We start from the raw sequence: 22,478 nt of genomic DNA, 5'->3' as shown, positions 1-22,478 counted from the left end.
ACTGGTCTCCCATGTGCCAGCAAGAGGGTGGAATTCCACTCCAAAGCTATGTGTGGGGGCCTCGGGTTAGGTGACAACACAAGGTTGAGGGAGGGGATGTTTTCATAACAACACTGGATCATCCAATGTGTTGAAAAATATGATCGCCCCTAAAAGCAACACAAAAAGTCAAATAAGTCCTTAACCTAACACTTAAAAATAAGATTGAATTAGAGACAGCAAAACAATGTTATGTATATTATAAAAATAATAGAGTACAAAGTTGATAACATTGTTTCCTGTTGGATGATGTTATGTGTCCACAATCACTTAATTAGGAATATGAATTAGAATTTTTTATATTTTGTCCTTAAAACTAACTATTAATGATATCCATACAATACTTTCCACAACATATTTTATAATTATGTTTCAAAATAAATATATTTTTGTAAAGTGATGTTATATTTATGAGATATGTTACTAAAATACCCACATGATTTAAAAATTTAATTGTGTAAAATGTTGTAAAAAGTATTGTGTGTTTATCCTTTCCCAAAACTCTATGGGTGAACTGAGGAGAAATTTCATTGAATTTTAAAAACACATAAACAAGGATTACTTAGTAGAGCTTCATATTGCAATATTTACCCAATTAGTCATAGCCAGACAAAAGTTATCTAGGATGGGGTACATTTTATCACGAACTCTTAGTTGAGTAGAAAATTCAGGCAAAATATGTTATTTCAACATTGGATTGAGTTTGGAGTTGGAGAGATTTGCCCGCATCTCTTCTATCATCTTATCTTTAATAAGCCTTCTCATTATTTTTCCAGAAGGTGACTTTGGGATTGTGTCCACAAATTGCACCACTCTCACTTTCTTGTAATGTGCAACACTCGAGGCAACGTAATGAATGACATCTTCTTCACTCTCCTTTGCACCTGGGGCCATCACAACGCTTGCACCTGGGATCTCCCCTGCCTCCTCATCAGGCAGCCTGAAAAAAATCCAAAATATGAGAAAGCATTGTGAATTTTCAGTCTTCAAATTCTAAAAAAATATATAATTAGCTAGAAAAAAAAAAAAAAGGACAAAAAAATATTATGATGACTATGCTTACGGCACTACGGCTGCATCTTCAATTGAGGGATGAGTGAGAAGGATGGCCTCAAGCTCAGCAGGAGCCACCTGCACATGGCATATTAATTATGTCCACCAAATATGAATTAGTCCAACTCTTCATTTAGACTTCTAATATTCTCGAGTTTGTATGTTATGATTCTAAATTAGCTATGTGAACCATCAATCAAGTATAACATAAACATGCAAACATGTCAAGGGGCAACTTACTTGGAAACCTTTGTACTTGATTAACTCTTTGATGCGATCCACAACGAAAACATCACCCTCATCATCTATGAATCCAATGTCGCCTGTGTGAAGCCACCCTTTCTTGTCGATAGTTCGGGCAGTCTCCTCGTCATTATTATAATAACCTGAAAAATTTAGAGATAGAGTAATGGTACACCCATAACTATTTTACAACTCAAAAGAGTTATTTGCCATTTTTCTAATAATTAACATGGAACTATACCTAAATATTAATATGACATGCTGCATGCAACTATATCTTCCTTACCTTTCATTACACATTGGCTTCTAACACAAATTTCGCCTGGTGTATTCGTGGGTAGGGATTGACCAGTTTCTGGATTAATAAATTTTACTTCTAAATTTGGAAGAATGTAACCAACCGAGTTCTTCTTTGATGGAGAGCTAGCAATTTTAGGGTCCGCAAGAGTGAGGGTGATGCAACTATGCTCGGTCAATCCATATGCCTGTTAACAAAGACATAGTTTAGCACAAACACCTATCAACTTATTTGAGCAACATGGTAAAAGGAGTTTATGCTGATCACCTCTTGGACATGTACTCCAGGGAACTTGTTTTCAAAGGCATTAAGAAGCTCGGGTGCTAGTGGAGCAGCTGCAGACATAATGGCTTGGAGTTTAAGCATATTGAGATCAAATTCCTCGACTATTGGATTCTTGACCAACTGTAAGATAATTGGCGGCACAATTGGTGCAAATGTGACCTCCTCAGTGATCAAAGCATTCATAAATGTTCGAAGTTCGAACCTTTCCATCACCACCACTTTTCCCTTGTTCCTAAGGGTAGCACAACATATTCCAGTGATTCCATAAATATGGAAGAAAGGAATTAGACCTAGTGTAGTAACTTGGCCTACCATTTCTGGTCTTACACTAAATAGTGTAGAACACAGATTAGCTACCAGATTTCGATGAGTTAGCATGACACCTTTCGATAACCCTGTGGTGCCTGATGAGAAGGGAAGGGCACAAAGATCATTTTGGTGAACATCCTTATTAAAAGGACTAGTACCCGCTCGGTCTGCCGCTTCGAGCAATTTGTTCCAATTCATGGCACCTTCAATGAGTTCTTCTCCCTGAATGATTACTGGTATCCCTAAACCTTTAACCTGTGATTTTCAACATAATATATATCTTAGATTTACCATACTCATTATACCTAAATTGCCATCCCTTAAGACTCAAAAGTATTAATATTTAGTACCATTACCTTCTCGTAGTTTGGCCCATTTGTGACAATTAACTTGGCCTTAGCAGCCTCCACTTGCTTCTTGATTTCTGATACATGTGAAGAGGGGTTTGCACCAGAAAACACACCCCCAGCAGTCATGATTCCCAGAGCAACAATGGCATACTCTGCAACATTTGGAAGTACAACAATCACCACTTGCCCCTTTGAAAGGCCGAGAGACCTCAAGGCCTTACCAAACCTCATTGTGCCTTTAACCACATCACTGTAAGTGATTTGTTTTCCAGTCACAGCCTCCACAAATGCAACTTTGTCAGCATATAATTCAGCATTTTGAAGCACAAATTGTGGTAATGTCATGTCATTAGGCACCGTAACATTTGGAAATCGGCTTTTGAAAACATGTTCTTCATCTTGTTTCAAATTTTGTGCGTAAGTTCCCATAATGAGTATGTGGATATGCAAACAAATGGAGGATTGAACGGTGCTTTATAAGGAGGATGAAAGAGTTGTAAATTTGTAATCATGTTTTGTGCATGGGACTTGGGAGCATTGGGTTATTAAGGGGTAAGTGGAGATGAGTTTATCGATGGCCCTTGGTTGGTGAGACTTTGTTGAATCATGCCACTGTCACATGGCAACAACATTCTTTCTATATTTTGCTTTGCAACAACTTGTACTGTATAGATGATAAATAAAGCAGAGATATATTCTTCTATCTTTAAACCAAAGAACAAAGAGGCATAATGGTTCCATATCTTTACATGTGAACTAAAAAACTTGGAGAAATGTTTGGTCTAGACATAATAAAGTTGACCTAGCGTGCACGGTCTTGGTGATCATGTGGACACAAAGCCCCATATCTTTGACACGTGGGGCCAATGAACCTTTTTGGGCTTTCGAAGAAAGGCCAGATATCAGTTTGACTAACGTGGGATTTTGATATTTGAACCCCCATTCTCCATGAGATGCTCGCACTCATTGTTAACGGCCCAGCTATTTAATGTTTGGATGAAAGAAAGTGGATTGAGATAATAGTCTCCACTGCGTTAACGTGTAATGGGCCTAATTCAAGATGCGAATGGGCCAAATGATCCAATGATAATAAGTGGCCAGTTGGACTGTTGAGTAGATAGTTGAGCTATAGAAATGGCCGAATTATTAAAAAAAAAAAATCTGATATTCGTGGTGCACTTTAATGGTTGACACGTATGATTTTTGTCTTATTCTAAACTCTATTAATACCGGCTACAATTGGGCCTTTCCTCACTTTTGGTGTCCAACAGTAAGCCCACACGAGAGAATAGATAATATGCCAAGAAGTTGAGATGTTTACAACATCGTTTAGTGTAAGATTAATAAACTTTTTGTAAGCTCGAAGTACATGAGATGAATGGGAAGAAGGAAACCCGGATTCAAAAAAGTAGAAAAAGAGTAAACAAATGAATGCACACGTAAAAGAAGGGAATCCATGATGATGATCATCATCATGAGCTATCATTCCCACCAAGGACCAAAACCTCTCTTCCCTAGACACAAGAAATCATTACCCACCGCTTCCCCATCTCCCCCCACCCCCTTGGTTTGACAAACCTAATCATTCAATTCAAAATCTTCCTTCCCCCAATTACCTTCCCCTTTAGCCTCTCTCTATCATCATTACTCTCATCTTTGCCAAACTGTCCACTTTTCTCCCTCCAAATTTTTCTCCCATACCATTTCTTTCCTTTAATTTTTCTCTCACCCGTGCTTCTTCATGATTTTGTGCATCCCTTAAATTCAACTTCCCCCAAATATATAAGGGAGAGGAAATACATAGTAAAAAAAACGAGCCTACCTTTTTGAACTTTGGTTCCTTGAACGCCCTTTTCCATCATCGATCGGCATAATAAGCTTAAATTTTCTTGAGAAGCAGATTTCGTTTCGATTCACCAACTTCATTGCGCCAAACCCATCCATCCAAACAATTACAATTGAGAAATAGGGAAAAGAAAGAAAACCCAGTTCATAATAATTTCTTGTATTGTGTTTAACCTAACATTAAAGGCATGTAGACAATGCCCCAAGTGCTACGTTGAAGCAACATCCATATGTATTTTGCCGTGACCATGACTTCCGGGTCTTGTTGGCGAAGAGTTGCATTAATATGGGGTGTATGACAGTTTGGTTGTAACCGTTCATTAGGTAAATTGAAGGTGCTGGCTTTTAGTACAAGGATCCTTCAAAATTTCTGTGAGTATTTTGAAACGCCTATTGTCCATAGAACATGGGAATTGCAATAAAGTAAAAAGGTTTGTTTCGATTGAGATATTTCGATTATATAAAAATTTTATGTATAGACATTTTTTCGTACTTCATTTACAAAACTCTTGATTTTCTACATATATATATATATATATATATATATATATATATATATATTACTATCGAGATTCCATTTAAGGAAATATTGCACATATAAAATTATTTATCCATTTAAGTTCTATTAATTTGCACGGTTATATATTGTATTGCCCTTTTATATTGATGCAATTCCATCCGTATATTTTAAGTAGATAAATGTTTTTCATAAGTGTCAAATAAATAAATTTCAGATAAGTTTTTATGAAAAAGTAGACCCCACATAAAAAAATGTAAAAAAAAAAGACTATTCTTTATTAGTAGGATTTACTTTTTTACAAATAATTTTTCTATTTAAAGTTTATACCTAACATTACTTGTTGATTATTTGAATATTTTTATTTTTGGCAAATAAGAGTAATACTTTCCTATGATCTGGTTTAGTTCCCCAACATCATTATGGGGACCCAAAGAGAATAAATTATAAAAGGAAATTACTTCAATTTTTACTTGAATCAATTTAATTGCTTGAGTTTAATGAAGCTTAATAAAAACAAAACTATTAGGTGTAGTGTCTATAAAGAAATAAAGACCCATCCATCAAGAAATAAAAATATATATATTTATTAAAAAAAAAAAAGATGTTAGGAAAAGGGCATTTATGACAATTGAGTAAGAAGGGGGAAGTGGGCATTGATTAGTAGGTACTTCCGTAAATCTAACAAAATCATCATGAGAATGGAAAAGTGGTGGGACAATCATACCGTGAACGTGGAAGAACTAGAAGAACGAAGAAATAAAAGTGAATTGGACATATTTAACCTCACGCGTTGATTTTTTCTACAAAAATAGCCCCTTCAAAAACGTTTTTCTGAGTCATCTTTGGCCATAATCATTAATCAACCTTGTGTAAGTAGGGTATCAAATACGACAACGTGTTGATATACCAGTTTTACTTTTATACCCCACCGCTTGTATTCGACTAAACCCGATCCCCCATTTTCAGCCGGACACTGTCCACATTAGCATAGATTTAAAAAATATATATATAAATAATTAAATTTATTTATTTCTATTAATTTAAATTTTTGGAGCATACAGTAATTTAACATGGCCATACAAATTGTGGGACGAGATAAGTTATAAAAAGAGTGTTGTTTTTTGCTCCTTTTAGTCTCACACTGGTGGGAAATAATAAAAGGGTAGATTTTTGAGGTTATAAATAAGAGGCTTAGCGTCTTAGTTTAAGTGTACCAGTTGAAAGCTTATTTAGTAACTTTTGACTTTAGTTAAATTCCTCTATTAACCTTTTGTAAAAGGAGAAGAGGTGTAGAGTTAAAGATTTACTAGTGGGATAGCTTTGTGGGTGTGGTGAGGAGAAAAATTGTGTAATTGTAACAATTTTTCACATAGTGAATTTTCTTCTCTGGGTCTGGTGGTTTTTCTCCTATTTTGGAGTTTCCACGTAAATTTCTTGTGTTGTTATTATTTCTCTATTTTTCTTGTTATTCCTGCAAAGGGTAGATCTTAGGGAGGGTGAATTTGGAGGTCCAAATTCCCAACAATTGGTATCAGAGCCACTAGGTTCTTTTTGTGGGGTGGAGCTTTGATGTGGTAGTGTGGATACGTACAGTCTAAGGAGGTTCTGTCTAGGAGATTGGAAATTTTAAGTGTGTCCATTGTGACCCTCTAATCTTTCCTGGGAACTGACTTAGTGAGTTACTATTCATTTCTACAGTAAATTCATCAAAGTAATGTCAGGAAGTAGGCCTTTAAATCTTGTCAAATTTGAGGTGGAGAAATTTGATGGGAGAATCAATTTTGGCTTGTGGCAAGTACAAGTCAAGGATGTCTTGATTCAATCAGGATTACACGAGGCATTGAAGGGCAGACCAACACCTGAAGTCAGCACTGGTACTAGTGTGACTGGTGAAATGAGCAGATCTAAAATGAGCGATGAAGATTGGGAGGATCTGGATTTGAGAACAGCAAGTGCGATACGTCTGTGCCTGGCCAAAAATGTTCTTGCAAATGTGCATGGAATATCTACGGCAAAGGAACTCTGGGAAAAACTTGAAGAGTTGTATCAGACGAAAGGAGTCTCAAATCGTGTGTACCTGAAGGAGCAGTTTCATACACTGCGGATGAGTGAAGGTACAACTATTTCAGATCATTTAAGTGTTCTCAATGGCATTGTCGCTGAGTTAGAAGCTATTGGAGTTAAAATTGATGATGAGGATTAAGCCTTGAGACTCATCTGGTCTCTTCCACTTTCCTATGAGCATATGAAACCTATTTTGATACATGGGAAGGAGAAAATAATTTTTTCAGAAGTTACCAGTAAAATCTTTTTTGAAGAGAGAAGACTAAGTAGTGGAAGTAATGCTCCACTTGAGAACTCAGTAATGGTAACAGCTGGAAATGGGAAGATGAAGAACTCCATGAAGAAGAAAGTAGTCTGCTGGGAGTGTGGACAATCTGGGCACGTCAAGAAAAATTGTCCAAGAGCTGGAGCAGATTCGACAAGTGGCTCCAAGTCAATAAATGGAGATACTGGAAATGATGCTAATATTGTGTCTCTCTCCATGGAAGATTTTGCTCTTTAAAAAGAGACATGTACATCCTCATGGCATGTCGCTAATTCCCAAAGTTGCCATGATAGAGGATGTGTTAATGTTAGCGGGTCCACAAGTTTACACACAGGCATTGGTTTGGCATTGATGCAGGGTGTGTGGTGGAAATTCATGTCGATGGCTGATGAACTTCTAGGAGAGCCAAACGTGGAAGTTACACCATAATTTTCAGCAAGGTTATTTTCGACATGGGCCGAAATGAAATGCTTGGAATTAGTTTATTCTGAGTGGGTATGCTTTTATGGTGAAGCATGATAGCGGAAGTTATGAAGATCTTCATTGAGGTGGAGTTTGGCTGTGGGACCAGTCAAAGTCGCAAGGTGGAGATTGTTGTTTTTTGCTCCTTTTAGTCCCACGCCGGTGGAAAATAATAAAGGGGCAGATTTTTGAGGTTATAAATAAGAGGCTTAGCGTCTTAGTTTAAGTGCACCAGTTGAAAGCTTATCTAGTAACTTTTGACTTTAGTTAAATTCCTCTATTAACCTTTTGTAAAAGGGGAAGAGGTGTACAGTTAAAGATTTACTAGTGGGATAGCTTTGTGGGTGTGGTGAGGAGAAAAATTGTGTGATTGTAACAATTTTTCACATAGTGAATTTTCTTATCTGGGTCTGGTAGTTTTTCTCTTGTTTTGGAGTTTCCACGTAAATTTCTTGTGTTGTTATTATTTCTCTATTTTTCTTGTTATTCCTGCAAAGGGTAGATCCTAGGAGGGGTGAATTTGGAGGTCCAAATTCTCAACAAAGAGTACATACATTTCATATATGTAATAGCAAATGCTAGACTCGTATTTTAAAGTCTAACTATACACCAATCTATATTGAAAAAAATATATCTTTAATCATGTAGGTTATAACTCTTTTATTGATCTCCTAAATATTTTGGCTATGCATTTCTCATGAAAGGAAAAGTGCATCAATCGATTGGATAAATTTTAGTGCATTCGGTATTAACAATCCAATTAGATTATTCGTTATAAAGTCCTAAGTATTTATTCATTCTAAGAATATGTTTGGATATTTAGAATATTTCAGTATATCTATGAATATTGAGAATAATTTCTAATCTAAAAATACCTTAAATAGTTATGTTGCCAAATAGAGCTTGATAGTTTTATCCGATTCAATTCTCCATTTCTTAGCATACCCTCCTCTCCATGGTTAGCTAATCCCATAAATAGTAAACAAGGGTAATGCTACAAATGACTCTTAGTAAAGGCCAGTGCAAGGGTCATTGAGAGGTGTCTCAACGCTGCCCACCTATCAGTGCATTTGTATTTTTTAATTTTGTGTATTTTATTTCAAGCAAATTTTTTAAAAATAGACAAATTTATTAAAAATAATTTTTTTAATAATTAAGTAAAAAAAAAAAAAAAAAAAGACAATTGGGAGAATCCCTCCATGGATTTAACTTTTTCCTTTATTAAATGCTTATGGCAAGTTTGGTAGATGATAATTTTCATCTTAAACTTAAAATTTTCGTCTTATCATTATAATTTTTTTAAATTTTTTATACAAAATATAATAAACAATATAACTTTTTCAAATCCTAATACAATTTTTTCAAATCTTAAAACAATAATAATACTAAAAATAATATTTTAAACTCTCATCTCAAATTTAAAATTCTCATCTCTACTCTCAAACCTCCCTGACCCTACAAGTATGAATTCCTAAAAGAATAGCAGTATCCTTCCTTTTTTATTTTTTTCTTTAGATAGGGTTGGCTTAGAGTATGTAATACGACTGGCACAATAAAGATATTAGACACCGCTCCAATTGTGTTAGAACTTATGCGCATTCTTCATCAATTCAATGCATATTTATTCAAGATAAAAATATTTATAAAAGAGTAATACTACTTATTATCTATTTTTTAAATTATTTTTATATTATTTTATGATGTGATATTAAATGATTAAAATTTATTTATTTTATTTTATTTGTAAAATTATTATTTAATACCACGTGATATGATAATAAGAAGATGATGATAAAAAAAAATGATAAATAAATTTTTTCTTTATAAAATAAAGCTTTAAAAATGGCTTTCAAGTGAGCTTGGAAGATTCTATCAAGGCCAAAGGTTGGTTCATGCAAATGGTAGTTTCCTCATTTTTCTTCTCCCAATTTATCCTAATGATCTTCCTATGGAATGGGTGATTTTTTTGGAATTTCACAAAAGCGGGTTGGAGATAAAGGGGATCGACCCGACCCGCGAGGAGAAAAAGAAATGGGAGGGGGGGGCAAAAGGGTAATATTGCAAGGATGAAAATGAAGAAAAACAACACGGGATAATCAGAGGGCAAGTACTCCAATGTTGCGTGGGAGTTGGGGGTGGGGGTCAGGACTCAGGGTCGATATAATTACCACTTATCGACAGGGCCTGTAACAGAGAGAGAGAGAGAGATCGAAGAGGTAGGACTTCTTGTCCTCGGTGGTTTATTTTGTATTTTTTGATATTTTGGGTTTCTAGTCTTTTAGTTTCTTTCGTTGAGAGAAAGAAAGAGAGAGAATCGGTGTGGGTGACCATTGGCTGGGGCATGGAAGAGCTGGCCATGCTGAGGCAGCTCGTCGGTCAGCTTCAAGAGCTATTGGAACTCTACGGCTCTCGTCCTCCTCATCCTCTTCAACCTCTTCATCCACTGCCTCTCTCCCAACTCCACTCTCAGCAACACAACAGGTCTCTTCCCCTTATCTCTCTCTCTCTCTCTCTCTCTCTCTCGATCTTTGCGGGCTTTTCCAAAATCTATGCTGTACACCGACTATTTTTGCGATTTATTTATTATTCTGTGAGATTTTACTTTTACTTCTTTTTGGAGGTGGGGATATGCGTTCTTCTGAATAGGCATTCTGCTTTCCTTAACTTGTTTGATTTATTCTCGTTTTGTTTGTGAATTGTGTTTTGTTCCTAGTTTCTTGGTGAGTTTGGTAAGTTAAATTGTTTTGTCATACTTCTTTCATTATAATGTGACCCTTTTTCTCTTCCTTTTTTTATACAAGAAAAAAAAGTAACGCTTTTCAGCTCGAAACCTTGGGTCAAATCGTTCTTAAGAAGGACAAAATTGACCGATAACTTTGTCCGTATGACTAGATTTCTGCACACATCCGTGCCGTTCTGTGCTAGCTGGTTATGCAATACTTTTCCAAATACGAACTATTAATTGAAATGTCCTTTAAATTAATACTTGCAATGCAACTCAATTTGAAATCCACTCTGAATGTGAAATCGATGACAGACAATTTTAGCCATGCCCAATTCACCATTTTCTTTCCTCTTACTCAGAAATTAATTATTTACATAAGCGGAGTCATCAACGATTTTAAAGTAAAAAGTCTGAACGAAGATGTTTGAATTGTTTAATTAGGTTTGGTTGACTCGAGTGGTTCATTACATCGAACTGGTTATGTATACTAAATGAGGATTTCATAATTTTGAGCTCTGGCTATCTTCTACTTACGGTGGAGCATCCTTGTCTTCTTTTAGTGCATAGACTTACCACCTGTCATCCCTGCCCCTCTCCTAACAAATTTAAAAAATTAACATGAAAGAAGAACTGTAAAAACTAGGTTTTAGCTATGCCTGTATTATCTTGGAGTTGTTGACTTGTGTCCCCATACACAATGAATATCAGACTCGAACAAGTTGTGTGGAAGTAGTTTCAGACCATAAGTACTTTCAATGTCACAAATTCCTTTAGACTCTTGCGCATAAACTTCAGACAAGGACTTCTAATAGAATTGATACTGAGGTTCAAGAAAATTGCAAACTCTCAGCAGCTGAAATTTTTACAACTGTTTAACATCGTTAGATTTGCTTCTTCCTTAGTATGCCCAAGCTGTTGTCACTAAGACTATCTCTAGCCTGGTAGAAAGCATGCTAGAAAGGATAGAAAAGGGAGAGGTTTAGTTTGTCTGAAAGAGTTAGAGAAAAAGGAAATGTTTTGTTGGTTGTACTCCCATTACACGTTGATGCATATTTTTTCTCTCTCCTTTTTTTTTTTTTTTTTTCAATTTCCTCCCAAATTGCTTGGAAGACAAAGTGGGAAAAAAAAAAACCCTGAATAATTGTGGATGTTGTGCCAGTTATATATCTCAGTTGCTCAACTTTTTTTTTTTTTTTTTGGGTGTGTGTTTGTGGGGGAGTTTCCTTTTTTTTTTTGTTATGTTTTGACATCATTTTCACTAGGTTTCCTATTAGAATACAAATTGTTCTTCCCATTTCCTTTATTTCATATATTTTGGCCTGGGTATTCTTCTTCCCTTTCTTTTCCCTAGGTGATATTCTTTCCAAGCATGTTGATATATAACTTCTCCCTCCAAATAGTTATATTCCATTTTGCTTTTGAAATACACATGTGATCAGTGCAGTGATTTCTTGATTTACTAAATTTTGGTGTTTCCTAATCTACTCATTTCATATAATTAACACTTTGTAGCAAGTATATAATCCACCTTGTTTTATTGCTCTTGAGTTTAAGGATATCAATAATGATAAGGACCACTGAATATTTGTAGCATGGGTGAAATGATAGAAGTTGCATTTAATGTTTTAACTTCATCTCAAGGTATAGTGGCTTGATAGATGTTCCAAATTATACTCTTCCAAACCCGGTAGAAGTTCAGGAGACTATAGTCTCTTCAGTTCCTGTTCAACTTTTGTGTTTTAGTTTGACATTCATCTTTATAGGAGTTATTGCAAATGCTACGTAAATAAATAGCAGTCTTTAATGTATTTTAACATGTTAAAATTGAATGCTTTTTACTTTGTCATGAATTTTCCAGCATTCAAATTCAAACATTTCGTTGGCTTTTATATGTGTCCTTTTTTTTATCCTTTTTTCCCCCCCTTTTCTGTGAAATTATTTGGCTCATATGGCTTGGCATGGGCACAGCACAGCAATGCACCTCCAATATAAGATATACTGATGACTTCATCCTTCTTTACACAGGTGGTGCTTCCTCAATGTCGATGATGGTTCTACAGATGATTACTACAGTCTTATAATGGCAGCTGGAAAGTCTGGAAGTCCCAAGATGTTGGAGCCTTACAAGCCTCCACCTGCTAAGAAATTGCAGAAGGAGCGGACCCGGGGAAAATCATCTGGGACCGTCAATACAGTTGAGGTGATGGAACAACAAATTTGGAAGGATTTTCCAGAAGACCTATTTGAAGCTGTTATTGCAAGACTTCCCATTGCTACTTTCTTCCGCTTTCGCTCAGTTTGCCGGAAATGGAATTACTTAATGAACTCTCAAAGTTTCTCTCAGTACTGTGCCCAAGTGCCACAAGGCAATCCCTGGTTTTACACCATTACCCATGAAAACATGAATTCTGGAGCTATGTATGACCCTTCCTCGAAGAAATGGCACCATCCCTCCATTTCTTCTCTACCAAATAAAATTATCATTTTGCCAGTGGCTTCAGCAGGGGGCCTGGTCTGTTTTCTGGATATTGGTCATAGGAACTTCTACGTGTGCAACCCCCTGAGTCAGTCTTTCAAAGAGTTGCCAGCTAGATCAGTTAAGGTCTGGTCTCGTGTTGCAGTGGGGATGACTCTGAATGGGAATTCAACCATTGAGGGTTATAAGATCCTGTGGGTAGGGTGTGATGGGGAGTTTGAAGTTTATGACTCCGTAAAGAACTCTTGGACCCGTCCAGGAAACATGCCCTCTAGTATTAAGCTGCCGTTATCCCTGAACTTCCGGTCACAGGCTGTTTCCAGTAATGGAACACTTCACTTTATGCGTTCAGATCCTGAAGGGATTGTGTCCTATGATATGGCAACTGGAGTTTGGAAGCAGTACATAATCCCAGCCCCGCTACATCTGACGGACCACACACTTGCTGAGTGCGGGGGCCGGATCATGCTTGTAGGGTTGCTGACAAAGAATGCGGCCACGTGTGTTTGCATATGGGAGCTGCAGAAGATGACGCTTTTGTGGAAGGAGGTTGACAGAATGCCAAACATATGGTGCTTGGAGTTTTACGGAAAGCACGTTAGGATGACTTGCTTGGGTAACAAAGGCTTGCTCATGCTGTCCTTGAGATCAAGACAAATGAACCGATTGGTTACTTATAATGTATCAAACAGGGAATGGCTGAAGGTTCCTGGATGTGTGGTGCCACGTGGGAGGAAGCGGCAGTGGATTGCGTGTGGCACTGCATTTCACCCTTGCCTGACTGCTGTTGCTTAAGTTCAGTTTCTCGCAACAGTGTGTCTAATGAGTTCTTCATTTCAGCACTGTTAAAGCATGGTTGGCTTAAGCTTTTTCTGCAAATTAGTTTCAGCCACATTTTCATAGTTGTTTAAGTTCAAAAGTTGGTACTATGGGTTCTATGATGATCAGCTTTCCTTTTTTCCATGTACAAACTTGACACAAGGTACTATTTGGTTTCAGAATGCATGGTCCAGAATGCCCATTTCCCAGTCAGCAAGATGTGCATCCTGTATAGTCTCTGTTTAGATGGCGAACATCGTCTGCGGAGAAATCTATTAGAATGAAAAGCATAATAGTTACTACTTCATTAGGCTGCTGAGGCTGACTCGGGGATAAACCTTCATTAGAGGCAGGCCCTCGGGCGTCTTTAGTTGCTGCCCCTCATGTAATCTAAACAGCAACCAATACAATCTTAGAACCACACACACACACACATATTCGTGTTCAGCAGTCTTACAACCAGAGATTTTACAAGGCACCTAAATTGTGATTTCAGAGAAGTGTAATCAACTTTTTCGTGCACTTAATTTTTTATTTTTTTTATTGACACTGAATGTCTGGAATGGTCCAACTAGGAAAATCCTTACACCGGTCCGGCTGCTATTAGCCAAAGAATAGCCTGCCAATCACATAGTAACCCGTAAGCTTTCTACCACAATTATCCTGAAGCAGCACTATACCAGAAAATGGCAAGTTTATATTTTGTCTTCTCTTCATTTTTTTCTTTTTTGCTGGGTAGTTTTTTTTTTCTTCGCTCTGTTGGGGTAGGGTTTTATTTTCATTCCGTTCATTGTCTTCTTGGTTTTATTAGTTTTATTTTTTTCTTGTACCGGTGCAACGGCTTCATTTTTTTTTTTCCAGTTTTCATTTTCTTTCATTAGCTATTTCTTTTGGTTTTCATTTTTTTGCCGGAGACTTTTCTTTCAGTGTTAGTTTCTTGTTAGGCGGACGCTGGACTTCTCTTTAGAATTTTTTTTTTCTTGCTGATGTTTTGGCTCCAATTTTATATTTTATCTTTTTTGGTTTTCACCATTTTTCCTTCTTCATTTTAAACTTTTCTTTTAGGCTTAGTTTTATTTTTCTTGCGCTAGACCGTTCAGACCGTTTGGTTTCGTTTTCATTTTTCTGGGTTTTATTTTAGTTTTGATGGGGTAGAGTTCTCAAGATTGATTTGAACTTAAATCCGAAACTTTGCCTTTGCATTGAAAACAAAAAAAAGTCGAATTAAAATTGATAGAATCTATGGCTGGGAAGCCATGAAAATGGACCAAAAAAGTTAATTTACTCTATGTAATTCGGTTGTAGAGCTCGTTGGTGTTAACTCCATCGATCTCAATGATGTCGAAGTAGTAGTAGGAGGAGAACTAGCGGACCGAGGGCGGTGCAAAGGGATGCAGAGAGGAAGAGGGGGGCAAAGAGGGGCGGGCGGTGCAAATGAGAAGGCAAAAAAGGGTTGCACTACATACGACTGTGATTCTGTATTTTTCTTATAGTGTATTTCTTACGTTGAGTTAGCTAAATGGAGGGCTGTTTTTGTGGGATTTTTAGCCCAACTACTGGGAAGCGTTTCTCGTCCAACTAATCCTGGAGATAAACAGACCCTCTCTCAACTAGGAGTTTCCACAAGTGCACAAACCCTCTTAAGATTGGTGCGCATAGACTGAGCTTTTAACTTCATTAACCTATACAAGGAATGCGAATGAAAACGACTGCTTTCATTCAGATGCATTGGCACTCGTAAGAGGCAATCATGTAACAAAAGCAAGCATTTATGCACAGGTTGCTTGCGGAGACCTGGAAAATTGGAAGTCCACACACAAATTGCAAACGAGGTCATCCTGATTCCTTTCCATAGAAGGAAAGTGATATAATTTCTCAGAGAAAGAAACAAGATACATTTATATGGGATAAATATAAATATAGTACAAGCATAGGATAGATTATCATTTATTAAAAGTTCTTGACTTCATCATGACATGAGCGAACCCTAATTGATATTTGATATCACATCCATTTTCTAGACAGCTAACAAAAAGAATAAAAAAGACATAACAGGAACACATTTGCTGCCATCTCTCAAAGCCAGGGTATGTTTAAGCCATGCCTCCACTTGTTGCTGTTCTAATTATCTGAAAGAGAGCTGTTTAAAAAATGAAAAGATGAAATCAGCAAGCCTCAAAAGGAACCATTAAAACGTGGGGAATATATATATATATATATTAGTGAAATGAACGTTAAAAAACCGTGACCCCACTGGGCAACCATACAAAGAAAGCCCCAATTTTACTTAAAAAGGGTGGGAAGACAAGGTCAGTTTTCAATTCATCTGATTTGAACAAGAGCTTTGGGTTTCATGCTCACCCATCACAGTGTAGGGATAAGTTGTAGACTCAGGTATCTTGGAATCGATTCTGTACAAGGAGTTTCCCTGAATTGCTTGATACACAGTCATGACGGATGGGGTCATGAGCCCGGGATTACTCCCTAGGTGTGGGTTTGAAGGGCATTACCTTGCTGAGATTATAAATCATAAATAATAGATATCCCATGTATTCATATTCATAAAACTAAGATTTCTAAGCGGTCCCAACTCTTACACAGTTCCAAAGATCATCAGCAGATAGCTGCATATATAAATCTTCAAAACCAGCATAGCTTGATTTTTTACTTTTTTTTTTATCGGTATTTTTTTTTATTCACATTTTAATACTAGCAATAAATGTTACGGAGCCATTCAATCCACGTGCTCGTCAATAGGCTAATCATTTAAGCTCACAGTTGACATGAAGGCACGAGTTCTTTTGTACTACCGACATTCTCCAAGTCAAAATTTTTCATAAGAAAAGGCATGTCCTTGAATGAAAACAAAACAAAACAGAGATAAGAAATAGGTACAAAGAGGTTACTAAGGAAAGAGAGTCTTACATGAACCAATGACAACAAAGATGAAGAAGCCAAGCAGAACAGGACCGACAGGATAGTCCTTTCCTTTTTTCGTGGTTGTTTCGGGCACAGCTCCTCTCTTCATAATGTTCTTCTCAAACCTCTCCACCTTCCTGTCTGCAAGTCGCCTTGATGTTGTCTACACAAACACCCCGAACAACACAGATTCATTCATCACCAACTAAGAAAATAATACTTCCAATTTTCCAATTTTACCTTGAATTAAGATTTCAATATCTGGCTGAAAACATCTTAAACACTTCAAATCAAAGTATATATGCTGAGAAAGCACAGTGCACTACAATACAAAAACTCATGGTTTCTCCCATACCTATGAATGAATTATTATTCATAGTTCCAAACTAATATTTGTAATGCCCCCAACAAGTCCGACATTGTATGGGAGATATATGAATCATATAAATAAGAATGAAAGGGAGTTTTATAATCATTTATTATCAGGTGAAACTGAGCTTTAAAATGATTTTGGGATTTACCGAGTATGTTACAATAATATCATCTAGATGCTTTATCATCATATTCATTGAAATATAGATCCTCTGGATTTCCACGGTAGATTTCTTAAAATGCTAACCGTTATTATTATTATTTTTTATAAGTAACTAACCGTTATTTCTGATTAAATAGTTCGTGTTTTTATCACCTAAACGTTTGGAAAGTTTTAAGAAAATCTTTAAACTTTCAATAGCGTATGGTTACAATAATAAAAGCTGAGCTGCGCAGAGAAATCTAGAGGATGCTAATCTTAATTGTGCCATACCATTTAATGAAAAAAGAAGAAGAAGAAGAAGGAGAAGAAGAAGAAGAGGGTAGTGGCATGTGATATACGCCTATCATTTCTCAAAAGATTGCAATTATGTTACATCTCAGCGAATCAATAATGAAGCTTCTATGCTCAACATAAAAAAATATTGGCAGAATCTATAAGAGATCCTTCATTGATCCTAACCATTCTAGCTAAACTCGGCTAGATCAGATCGATCTAGCGATCAAATTATACGGCATAAGAACATATCAAGAAAAAACCACGATACCAGCAGTATAATTCAAAAAATAAAATAAACAAACAACTCAACCAGATCCCGAGGATAAAAAAATAACGAATTAACACTAAAAATTGCTAGTAGCAAATAAAATTACCATGATTAATGGGAGATCCGGTGGCCGCTAAAGTATGAAGAACGAGAGCGTTAGAGAATTACAGGTGATCCCTCCCCTTTCCTTCTCCTTCCTTCTTTTCCTTCCGGCTCGCTGTCTCTCGTAATAAAACACCGGCTTCTATTTTCCGCTTTTATAGTTGGAGCTGGTGAAGAAAGATATTGCTAGGATTCCCGTGCGTAGCGTCACAACCGCCATTGTGATTGGATAATGAGCTGACGCGTCGTAATCTTGCTGGACAATGAGATGAACTTAGCTCTAGTTGGAATAGGAGTTTGCGTACGGTGACAGGCGGCGTCCTAGACTCCTAATTAACCACTGAGTACGACTTTGTACAGATTTAGGAACATCCGATTCCAAGCGCGTTAACCTTATCGTCTTTACATTACACATCTTAACAATAAAAAATAAAAATAAAAAAATAATATATAAATGAGTACTAATTTTTTTTTTTATATAAAAATAGTACCAAATATATAAAATTCATTTTATCAATTTTTTTTTTAAAATTTGAATTTTAAATTTTATAATCTTATTTATATGTGGAAAATTAAGTTCTTTTTTTTTTTTTTTTTCCCTTCTAAACTCTAAACAGGGTCAAACTAAGATATTAACAAATAATCAATTATTACAAAGATTTGACATGGTCAAATGTGTTTCGCTCGTCATATTACTCCAATTCATGTCATATGCAGTGAGTGACAGCTGTTGTTTAAAATAAAATTCATTCTAACTGTGATGATTTTTTTTATACCTATAATCATTCAGATAATTATGTTTTAAATTAAAAATATAAATATTTCCATAAAATAATAATATTTTTATAAATTATTTTATAAAAATACTTCTAATTTAAAGAGAAATGCCAAGTGTACTTAATAAAAACTTAATTGTCTACGTGTCAATTATTGATATTTTAAAAATTATAAAATTTGAAATTTTAAAAGAAAATTGATAAAATGAGTCTTATAAATAAAAATATTATTAAAATTATAAGTACATGTAACATAATTCTAATTTAAAATAAGGTTGTGAAAAAATATTGTATATGATCATTTTCTTTTTTAAAAAAGTAATTTAGATTTAGATTTAGATTTTTAATATTTAATTTTGTCACATCAATAATATTTTTTTAAGTGGACCAATTCACCGTATTTTAAATAGGAGATATGAGAATAACATTAAAAGTACGTCCAAATGCTAAAATCTTTTGGATAAATTGATAATATTTTAGTTTTTATTAAGAAAATTAAAGATCGAATCCTCGCTCCCATTATATAAAGAAAAATAAAAAAAGTCGGCCCAAATAAAATATCTACGTGGTCCTTCAGGCCCAAGCTGAAACTCTGAAATGAATATATTTTTTAGTAGATGTTATGGCGACATATGAGGCTTTTACAACTGGGGGTGCTATTGCTAATGGGCTAATGGCCTAGAACTTTTCGCCTCGAACACTACAAACTTGCAACGGGAAGAAATAGCTCCGCGACGCTCTTAACAATTCTTCTAATCTCTTCAAGTGGATTTCTTTCCTACGGGGCCTGAGTCCTGACCCTGCTACCCAGCAAAGTCCAGATCCACTGTAAAGCACCTGAAACTCAATCCGGCCGGACTCTTTTTTCACACCAGTCTTGAGTTTATGGGCTCCAAGCCCAAAGAGAGGTTGCTGTGTCGTTTGTTTCCCGAGCTCGTATTCTTTTAGAGTTTGCTACTTACAAGCAGAAGTGAATAAATAAATTACTTACTATTATGAAATGTAGATCACTTATACAAAATTCTATAAGATATATTTTGAGAAATGCTTATCATAAAGAGATTAAAAATAATCTTATAAACTGATATAACTTGATGTGATATACATTAAATCTATTTTATCATAAATATTATTTTTATAATTTAACATATTATATCAAAATACGTCAATTTATGAATTTATTTTTATAACTATAACTCGATTTTATATATTTTTATGTTGACTCGTGTGACTAGCTTCTACATTAATGATGGGTTCAATACGACAATACTGGAATTGCAAGTAAATTTTTTTTCATCCCCCCAAGTCAGTTTAGGTCTTCATCATTGATGTGTCATAATTCTTTGGCCCCATATTTGATGTTACTTATATATAAATATATATATATATATATATATATATATATAAATAAAATGAAGGTTAGGAGAAAACCTATGACCCCACGGTTTTCAAACATGAGCATATGGCCCATCAATAATGTTGAATTGTCGAATCTAATTTGTCCCATCTGCTAAAATCAACAACCAATGCGTTTGTTTATTTATTTATTTTTACTGCTTATGAACATGTTTTGCCAATACTGGCAATTAGGGCATTAGAAGATTGTTCTTACAAATGAACTTGGACCACTAGGTTATATGTTTCTCCACTTTCTAACCTTTTTACATTCCTTAGCTTGGTTGGTAGTTTCTTATCAATTAGATGTGTTGCATGTCATGATTATGATTTGCCAAGTGCTTTGTGTTTTTTTTCTTTTTCTTTTTCTTTTTTTTTTCCCCTTTATCCTTTTGGGTGGTGTTCTCCTTTTCTTTTACTGAAATAACAATGATTGAAACAACCATTTGCCTGGCTTGCAGATTGTGACCAGCTTGGCGGACCCATTTTTAATATGCACAATTTCAAAAGGTCCTGTTGATGGATTCTTTCGTCACTGAGCTTAGCTAGTTGAGGGATTCACAAGTGGGAGTGCTTCCTACGCCAGACATTGTGCCGTCCGTCAACTATGACACGTGTGATAAGGAAAAATAAAAAATAAAGTTGCACCATTTGTGTTTTTGGCTCATGGGTGCCATCATGTCCAAACAAAAATCTCATGACACATGATGTTAAAAAAGGAGAATTTGAGAAATGAAATAAAATAAATAGTTTGGTCCCATATTTTCTTGATTGATCCAATACTGAAAACAAGGTCTTCATGAAGGCGATTGATTCCTAAGTCTAGATTATTATTAGAGTGTTATGATTTGGCTACCATAGTAAAATTTCAAAGCAGAAGGATGTACTGTTATAGATTGTTGTGAGGAATTAGGCAAAGAACTACACTTTTCTAGGATATCGAGTGTGTCAACTACAGTTTTTTCAAGCCAAACGTGAATAGAAGCATATCAAATTAATTCAGGGTTTAAGAGGCTCTTATGATGCCGTGTGGGAGACTCGTGGAGGGGATAAAATATACCAGGTTCAAAACAAGTTTTTAAGCCCAGACCCAAGATTGAGGGTCTCATTAAAAAGGAAGTAAGAGAGAATGAAGACGGGGACAAAGAGCTTAGGAATGAAAAATATGTCAAGAGGAAAAGTGGATATATAAGGTAAAGAAGAAAAGATAAGACATAAAGAAGGGGGCAGCCATATGATTTTTAGGGGAACTTCAACTTCTCATTCAGCTTTTTCAACCTCACGACAGTCTGAGGCTTCATACAATATCAATTGAGGTCTGAAGAGTTTCAGCAGATCGAGAATGACTCTTTCTTTCATTTTTAACTTGTTGCACTATTTTCAAGTGTTAACAACTGGCATGCTAGTCGAATTTGTTGGGTGAATTGTTAGATTGGTAGCTTGGGACTGTTAGTAAAGACAAATGTGACTTGATCGAAATCCAAAAGTGATAGATGATCAATTTTTTCCCCATTCTAGGCTTTGGGATAGGGGGAAGGAGAGGGTGACAGGTGTCGGAGCTCCTCTCTCTCCTCTCTGATAGATAGATAGATAAACAGATGATGGATGGGCATTTTAGAGAGAATATTCGGAGAGTTCAAGAGAGAGTAGCAAATCAAGTGAGTTGCTGCACCTTTGTTTACTTACTAAAAGAAATTGGTGCTGCTTTCCACTTGTCATTATCGACTTCCTCTCTTTTGTCACTCACTAGCTCTAGTGGAGGGAATTGCTGTATTATCCAGTTTTTGAAATAGGTCGTGCAATTTAAAGCTGTTAAAAACAAGTTGTCCATGTGGAGCTAAAAGGTTTTAGTGCATACGGTACCCCCCCGGAGGTTGGAACTACTAGGTTTGAGTGCTTTTGCCCCGGCCCTCACTTTAGGACTTAAAGGTGGGTCATCTAAGTCAGCAAGACACTGTTGTTTTGGGATGAATTTCACCACCTTTACTTTTGTCTCAGAAAGTGTCCCATTTAAAATTAAAAAAAAAAAAAAAAAATCTCAACAATTAAAATTAGTTTGTAAAATCTGTTTAGTCTATATGAACCAAATATGATTTATCTTTCGTGTGTATGTTTTCAACCTAACCTTGTGCGTGAATTCTCAAACAGGCATGATATATAGAAGATATTATTGTTGAAGAAGCTCTGAAAGAAAAATATCCATTTCTATGTTATATATGTCAAGTTTAACACTCAAAAGTGAAGTCCTTGATTTTTTCTATTTTTTCTCAAATTACCTAACCCTTTTTGGTTGGAGAATGGAGATGGCTTCTGCTTTGAGTCACCCACTCGATGATTCCAGCACCTTGATCGTCGGGTCATTGTCTGAGTTGAAAAGCATATGGCTGGGGACATGGTTCATGCTGCACTCTGTCTCTGGGACACAGATTTTTCTTTGCCACAACATTTTTGGCA

At 35.8% G+C, this 22,478-nt stretch overlaps 3 protein-coding genes across 5 annotated transcripts; 1 reads left to right on the top strand and 2 right to left on the bottom strand.

The window, feature by feature from the left end:
- Window positions 1–545: 545 nt before the first annotated feature.
- On the bottom strand, window positions 546–4,634 carry LOC122309438 (4-coumarate--CoA ligase-like 1). 3 transcript variants are annotated; one of them, XM_043122926.1, is made up of 7 exons: window positions 4,400–4,634; window positions 2,584–2,856; window positions 1,901–2,482; window positions 1,622–1,820; window positions 1,333–1,478; window positions 1,103–1,170; window positions 546–979 (listed from the first exon to the last, which is right to left on the bottom strand). In XM_043122926.1, the coding sequence occupies exons 2-7, from the start codon at window positions 2,806–2,808 to the stop codon at window positions 721–723; spliced, it is 1,479 nt and encodes a 492-aa protein (XP_042978860.1). In that variant the 5' UTR covers window positions 2,809–2,856; window positions 4,400–4,634; the 3' UTR covers window positions 546–720. The 3 variants fall into 3 exon arrangements, with proteins under 3 accessions (XP_042978860.1, XP_042978861.1, XP_042978859.1); XM_043122927.1 differs by having other exon boundaries at window positions 2,584–2,729; XM_043122925.1 differs by lacking the exon at window positions 4,400–4,634 and having other exon boundaries at window positions 2,584–4,116.
- Window positions 4,635–9,862: 5,228 nt separating this feature from the next.
- Window positions 9,863–13,966, top strand: LOC122310626 (F-box only protein 6). The gene is made up of 2 exons (XM_043124698.1): window positions 9,863–10,214; window positions 12,484–13,966. The coding sequence occupies exons 1-2, from the start codon at window positions 10,075–10,077 to the stop codon at window positions 13,727–13,729; spliced, it is 1,386 nt and encodes a 461-aa protein (XP_042980632.1). The 5' UTR covers window positions 9,863–10,074; the 3' UTR covers window positions 13,730–13,966.
- A 1,707-nt stretch (window positions 13,967–15,673) lies between these two features.
- LOC122310627 (stress-associated endoplasmic reticulum protein 2-like) lies at window positions 15,674–18,016 on the bottom strand. Its single transcript, XM_043124699.1, has 3 exons — window positions 17,858–18,016; window positions 16,679–16,835; window positions 15,674–15,893 (listed from the first exon to the last, which is right to left on the bottom strand). The coding sequence occupies exons 1-3, from the start codon at window positions 17,858–17,860 to the stop codon at window positions 15,847–15,849; spliced, it is 207 nt and encodes a 68-aa protein (XP_042980633.1). The 5' UTR covers window positions 17,861–18,016; the 3' UTR covers window positions 15,674–15,846.
- Between the last annotated feature and the right edge of the window lie 4,462 nt (window positions 18,017–22,478).

Source organism: Carya illinoinensis, chromosome 5 (genome assembly GCF_018687715.1).
Source record: "Carya illinoinensis cultivar Pawnee chromosome 5, C.illinoinensisPawnee_v1, whole genome shotgun sequence".
Taxonomy (NCBI): Eukaryota; Viridiplantae; Streptophyta; class Magnoliopsida; order Fagales; family Juglandaceae; genus Carya; species Carya illinoinensis.
The sequence above is the reverse complement of the archived record's forward strand: the minus strand, read 5'-3'. Positions and strand labels throughout refer to the sequence as shown.

Bases quoted from the DNA above. Each gene is read 5' to 3' on its own strand.
- LOC122310626 (XM_043124698.1), top strand. From the start codon at position 10,075: ATGGAAGAGCTGGCCATGCTGAGGCAGCTCGTCGGTCAGCTTCAAGAG. The intron at 10,215-12,483 runs GTCTCTTCCCCT...TTCTTTACACAG, and splicing joins CACTCTCAGCAACACAACAG to GTGGTGCTTCCTCAATGTCG.
- LOC122310627 (XM_043124699.1), bottom strand. The intron at 15,894-16,678 runs GTAAGACTCTCT...TTTTTTAAACAG, and splicing joins CTTTGTTGTCATTGGTTCAT to CTCTCTTTCAGATAATTAGA.
- LOC122309438 (XM_043122925.1), bottom strand. From the start codon at position 3,006: ATGGGAACTTACGCACAAAATTTGAAACAAGATGAAGAACATGTTTTC. The intron at 2,483-2,583 runs GTAATGGTACTA...TGAAAATCACAG, and splicing joins ATGGGCCAAACTACGAGAAG to GTTAAAGGTTTAGGGATACC. The intron at 1,171-1,332 runs GTAAGTTGCCCC...TGCCATGTGCAG, and splicing joins TCAAGTACAAAGGTTTCCAA to GTGGCTCCTGCTGAGCTTGA.